Source organism: Belonocnema kinseyi, chromosome 6 (genome assembly GCF_010883055.1).
Source record: "Belonocnema kinseyi isolate 2016_QV_RU_SX_M_011 chromosome 6, B_treatae_v1, whole genome shotgun sequence".
In the NCBI taxonomy this organism is placed as follows: domain Eukaryota; kingdom Metazoa; phylum Arthropoda; class Insecta; order Hymenoptera; family Cynipidae; genus Belonocnema; species Belonocnema kinseyi.
The window spans coordinates 3,692,839-3,699,512 of record NC_046662.1 but is presented as its reverse complement, the minus strand read 5'-3'; the positions used below and the strand labels follow the sequence as shown (position 1 = coordinate 3,699,512).

Sequence of the window (6,674 nt, the reverse complement as noted above, 5' to 3'; positions counted from 1 at the left end):
TTGTTAAAACATTCATGTTTTAATCTTGAAAACACACCAGGAATCTTTTTTGGATAAAAATTTGAATATTTAAAATGATTTTTTAAATAAAAATTCATTTGGTTTAAAAGAAACTTATTTTTTGTTAAAAAATTCATATTTTAATCTTGAAAATTCAACTGGAATCTTTTTTGGATGAAAATTCAACTATTTTCTAAAATAAAAATTCATCTTCTTTAGATAAAAATGCAACTATTTGGAAGAGAATTCAATAATGCCGTTTAAGATATCCTTTTTTGATAAAAAATCGTCTTTTTGAAGTGAAAATTCCATTTTTTCGTAAAAACTTATTTCTTCTTTAAAAATTCATGTTTTGATCTTGAAAAACAACTGAAATCTTTTATAACAGAAAGTTCAAGTCTTTTTTTGAAAATTTATCTTTTTTAAATAAAAAATTAATCTGTTTTAGTGGAAATTTAGTTTTTTTTAATGAAAATGCAACTTTTTGTTTAAAATTCTTCTTTGCTTCAATATTCAACTATTTTGTTTGGAAAAATTTCCTTGAATCACTTTGTTAAGAAATCATTTTTTTAAAGATTTATATTATATAAATAATAAATATAAAATTTTGTAGGATTGATCTTTATCAGTTGGAAATTCTCTTTTTGTGGTTAAAAAAAATTTTCTGGGCTTAAAATATTATTTTTTCTTGAGTGAAAAATCTTTATTTGTTGAAAATTCGTCTTTTCGGTTTTAAAATCTTTTTGTATATAAATTCCATTTCTATCATTGAAATATAAACTATGACACTTTATTGGTAATATATCTTCTTGAGTTGGAAATTCAACTATTATGTTAAAATGTAATTATTTTGTTTAAAATAAATTAATAAACATAAAATTTCTATCTGAAATTCTACTAGCAATAACTAGCAAGACATTTCTGGAAAATAAAAATTACGTACAATAAGAGAGTGTTGGGGGGGGGGGGGGGCTTAGGAGAGGGCCTAAAATCCGTTAAGTAATTTAATTACGGCCCATAATGTATTTATCGAATTATAAAAGAGAATTAAATTATTTATTAGTAATTTGAATTGGAACTTGCCTTGCATAATAATTGTTATTTGACTACCATTCGTAGTCTTATCCTCCTTCCACAAGGCATAGCAAAAGTTCTTGCAAGTTTCGAACTTAATGTCCTGTCTCTGAATAATTAAAAGAAAAAAATTTGATACAATATTTAAAAAAGGGATAAATAGGAGTAAAATTATTAATTAATTTGAACGCACTCGATATCTGGCATGGTCCTCAACATCAGATTCCTCCTGGACTTCATCTTCGAAATTCTCGTTTAAAGAATTTTCTGCGTCTTTCTTGCGACTCGCACATATTCTGTTTGCATTGGCATATTGGTCGCTAATTCCGTAGAGCACTGCGACCACTATTATTGAAACAATGGCTCTCATTGTGACTCAGGGAACTCTTAGAAGCTGCCACTTGAGAGGCCCTGTTTTTTACCGATTGACATTTCTCACCATAGGTTTTTTGCCTCTGTAACAGAAGCGATCTCTGTTCATCTGTCTCTATACGAATCAGATCTAACTTTATTTTTAGAATGCTATAAACAATATTTTTCTAGAAATGCATGAATTTTGTTCAAAATTCGTCTTTTTTGCAGAAAATTCAACCATTTGGTTAAAAAATACCAGTTATAGAATAAATATAAATTAAGTTTTATTAAAAATTTCTCATCTTGGTGCACAATGTCACTATTTTATTGAAAATTTATCTTTTTTGGTTGAAAATACAAGTAATTATAATAGAATAATTTTTTTAAAGAAAACTAAAATAAACTAATTTTTGAAAATCTTTGTTTTTTAGGAAATGAATCTTGGTTAAAAATTCATCAGTTTGGTTAAAAATCAAACTACATATTCCAGTTAAAGATTTATAATTATATCAGTAATTTATTGATTATCTTTCTTTTTTGTTAAAAAATTAATTTTCTTGGTTGAATAAATTCAACTATGACATTTAAAGATTTATTATTTTAGTTGAAAATAAATCTTTTTGGTTTAAAATGCAATAATTCCAGTTCTAGATTTATCATTTTACTAAAAAGGTTAAAAAATCGTTATTTTTAAAAATTGAAAATTAATTTTAGTAACTAAAAAATTTAAATATTCAATTTTACTTGAAAATTAAACTATTTCAGTTAAAGATATATCATTTTAATCGAAAATTTCTCATTTTTGTTGAAAATGTAACTAGTTTGTTGAAAATTTACGCATTTTAATTGAAAAAACACATGTATTTATTTGAAAATCATTTATTTTGTTTGTAGAAAATTAATCTTCTATGTTAAAAATTCCACTATTCCAAATTAAGATTTATAATTTTAATTGAAAATAAATCTTTTTGGTTTAAAATGCAATAATTCCAGTTCTTGATTTATCATTTTACTAAAAAGGCTAAAAAATCGTTATTTTTTTAAATTGAAAATTAATTTTAGCGACTAAACAATTTAACTACTCAATTTTTGGTTTAAAATTAATCTTTTTTTGATAGAAAATTAATTTTCTGGGTTGAAAAATTAATTTTCTTGCTTGAAAATTAAACTATTTCAGTTAAAGATATATAATTTTAATCGAAAATTTCTCATTTTTGTTGAAAATTTACCTTTTTTAATTGAAAAAAAACATGTATTTATTTGAAAATCATTTTTTTTGTTTGTAGAAAATTAATCTTCTATGTTGAAAATTCCACTATTCCAAATTAAGATTTATAATTTTACTTGAAAATTAATCTTTTTGAATTAAAATGCAATAATTCCAGTTCAAGATTTATCATTTTACTAAAAAGGTTAAAAAATCGTTATTTTTTTAAATTGAAAATTAATTTTAGTGACTAAAAAATTTAACTATTCAATTTTTTGTTTAAAATTAACCTTTTTTGATAGAAAATTAATTTTCTGGGTTGAAAAATTAATTTTTTGCTTGAAAATTAAACTATTTCAGTTAAAGATATATCATTTTAATCGAAAATTTCTCATTTTTGTTGAAAATTTACCTTTTTTAATTGAAAAAAAAACATGTATTTATTTGAAAATCATTTTTTTTGTTTGTAGAAAATTAATCTTTTATGTTGAAAATTCCACTATTCCAAATTAAGATTTATAATTTTAATTGAAAATTAATCTTTTTGAATTAAAATGCAATAATTCCAGTTCTAGATTTATCATTTTATTAAAAAGGTTAAAAAATCGTTATTTTTTTTAATTGAAAATTAATTTTAGTGACTAAAAAATTTAACTATTCAATTTTTTGTTTAAAATTAACCTTTTTTTGATAGAAAATTAATTTTCTGGGTTGAAAAATTAATTTTTTGCTTGAAAATTAAACTATTCTGGTTAAAGATATGTAATTTTAATTGAAAAGTTCCCATTTTTGTTGAAAATGTAACTATTTTGTTGAAGATTTACCTTTTTCAATTGAAAAAAAACATGTATTTATTTGAAAATCATTTTTTTTGTTTGTAGAAAATTAATCTTCTATGTTAAAAATTCCACTATTCCAAATTAAGATTTATAATTTTATTTGAAAATAAATCTTTTTGGTTTAAAATGCAATAATTCCAGTTCTTGATTTATCATTTTACTAAAAAGGCTAAAAAATCGTTATTTTTTTTAATTGAAAATTAATTTTAGCGACTAAACAATTTAACTACTCAATTTTTGGTTTAAAATTAATCTTTTTTTGATAGAAAATTAATTTTCTGGGTTAAAAAATTAATTTTTTTGCTTGAAAATTAAACTATTTCAGTTAAAGATATATCATTTTAATAGAAAATTTCTCATTTTTGTTGAAAATGTAACTAGTTTGTTGAAAATTTACCCATTTTAATTGAAAAAAAAACATGTATTTATTTGAAAATCATTTTTTTTGTTTGTAGAAAATTAATCTTTTATGTTGAAAATTCCACTATTCCAAATTAAGATTTATAATTTTACTTGAAAATTAATCTTTTTGAATTAAAATGCAATAATTCCAGTTCTAGATTTATCATTTTACTACCAAATTTGGTTAAAAATAAATCTCTTTTTGCTAAAAAATTAATTTTCTGGGTTGAAAGATTAATTTTTTGCTTGAAAATTAAACTATTCTAGTTAAAGGTAGTTTTAATTGAAAATTTCTCATTTTTGTTGAAAATGTAACTATTTTGTTGAAAATTTACCTTTTTTAATTGAAAAAAAAACATGTATTTATTTGAAAATCATTTTTTTTTGTAGAAAATTAATCTTTTATGTTGAAAATTCCACTATTCCAAATTAAGATTTATAATTTTACTTGAAAATTAATCTTTTTGGTTTAAAATGCAATAATTCCAGTTCAAGATTTGTAATTTTACTTAAAAGGTTGAAAAAACGTTATTTTTTAAATTGAAAATTAATTTTAGTGACTAAAAAATTTAACTATTCAATTTTTTGTTTAAAATTAATCTTTTTTTGATAGAAAATTAATTTTCTGGGTTAAAAAATTAATTTTTTGCTTGAAAATTAAACTATTCCAGTTAAAGATATATAGTTTTACTTGAAAATTTCTCATTTTTGTTGAAAATGTAACTATATTGTTGTTACCTTTTTTAATTGAAAAGACATGTATTTATTTAAAAACCTTCTTTTGTAGAAAATTAATCTTCTATTTGAAAATTCCAAATTAAGATTTATAATTTTAAGTGAAAATTAATCTTTTCGGTTTAAAATGCAACATTTCGAGTTGAAAATTTATCATTTTCATTTCAAATTGATCACTTTGAGTGAAAATTCGTTTTTTATTGAAAATTAATTTCAGTGATTAAGAAATATAACTATTCAATTTTGGGTTGAAAATTTATCATTTTTTTCTGAAAATTGATTTCTTTCATTCCTTTCTTTCTGTCAAAATTATTTTGATAGAAACTTAATTTTCTTATTTGAAAATTCATTTTTTTTTGCTTGAAAATATAACTAATGCAGTTAAGGATTTATAATTTTAGTTAAAAAATCATCAATTTGGTTGAAAATTTCAGTTAAAGATAAATCACTTTAATTGAAAATGATTCATTTTTGTTTAAAGTTGTGATCATTTTATTCAAAATGTATCTGTCTTAGATGAAAATTCGTGTATTTATTTTTAAAAAATTATATTAAATAAAAGATGGAATACTGGACGAATTTATGTTGCTATCTAGTAACTAGAGGGTTTTTATTAATTATAAAGTAAAATAATTCAATAATGGTATCAATTTCAGGTCTCGGACTCAATTCAGATATACACAATAGTGTCAATTTAGTCTATTAATTAATCTATAAAATGCATGGAGTTTCAACCAAATAGTTGAAATTTTAATTAAAAAATATCAATTTTCAGCCAAAAATTGAATAGGTAAATATTTTAATTATGAAAATTAATTTTTAAAAAACAATCTTCGACAAAATATTTGAACTTTCAACCAAAGACGTGAAAGTTCAATTAAAATTTTGAATCCTCAACAATAAAAATAAATTTTTAACAACAATAATAAACGAAATTTCAACAAAATAGTTAAATTTTCAACCACAGGCATGATTTTTTCCGTAAAGAAGATTAATTTTTAAAAAATTTCAACAAAATAGATGATTTTTCAACTAAAAAAGAAAAATTTTTAGACAAAAGATGAATAGTTGAATGTTTTATTTACGAAAATTAATTTTCAACCAAAAAAATAACGAATTTCCAACAAATTAGTTGATTTTTCAACCAAAGAGACAAATCTTCAATAAAAAAAGTGAATTTTTAATCAAACATATGAAGTTTCAAACTAAGAGTTGAATTTTCAATTTAAAAGGATACATTTTCAGCCAAAAATGAAACAGTTCAATTTTTTAGTTAGTAAAAACAATTTTCAACTAAAAAAAAATGAAATTTTCTAATCAAAGTGATGAATTTTAAACTAAAATAAATGAATATTTATTCGTTATTTGGAATAGTCGAATTTTTAACTAAAAAGATGAATTGTTCAACCAAAATGAAAGAAGCATTTTAACAAAATACACGAATTTTCAATTAAAAAAGATCAATTTTCAGCCAAAGATGATTAGTTAAATTTTTAATTACAAAAATTAATTTCTAACAAACAAAAAAAACGAATTTGTTAAATATTCTTTTTTTCAGATTGAAAATGAACTTTTTATCTGAAAATTTAAATATCCAACTATTAGGTTAAAAATGCGTCTATCTTGTTTGAAAATTCAACTATCCTCTTAAAAATTCTTTTTTTTTTAGGTTGGAAATTCAACTGTTTTGTTGAAAATTCTCTTTTTAGTTGAAAACTAATTTTCTTGTCTAAAAAATGTGAACACTTTATTTTTTGGTTAAGCATTTATCTTTTCAGCTAAAAATTAAACTATTAGGTTGAACATTCATCTGTCTTCTATCAAGCTTTAAATATCTTGTTAAAAAAAAAAATTTTCAGGTTGAAAATTGATCTTTTTTGGTTGAAAATTCAACTATTTAGTTAAAAATTCATAGGTCTTATTCGAAAATTCAATTATACTCTTAAAAATGCTTTTTTTCAGGTTGAAAATTCAACAATTTAGACGGAAATTTCCATTTTAGTTGTAAGTTAATTTTATTAACTAAAAAATTCAAACATTATATTTTTTGGTTAAAAATTTAT

General features: G+C 21.1%; 1 protein-coding gene across 1 annotated transcript in view; it reads right to left on the bottom strand.

Annotated features, from left to right (window-relative positions):
- Window positions 1-6,674, bottom strand: part of LOC117174722 (bone morphogenetic protein receptor type-2) — a 52,045-nt gene that overhangs the window by 42,156 nt on the left and 3,215 nt on the right. Inside the window, exons 2-3 of the mRNA XM_033364041.1 lie at window positions 1,268-1,529; window positions 1,084-1,183 (exon numbers count right to left, since the gene is read on the bottom strand). Of these exons, the coding sequence (XP_033219932.1) occupies window positions 1,084-1,183; window positions 1,268-1,444 (277 nt within the window). The 5' untranslated portion in view covers window positions 1,445-1,529. The remainder of the gene's footprint in view (window positions 1-1,083; window positions 1,184-1,267; window positions 1,530-6,674) is intronic.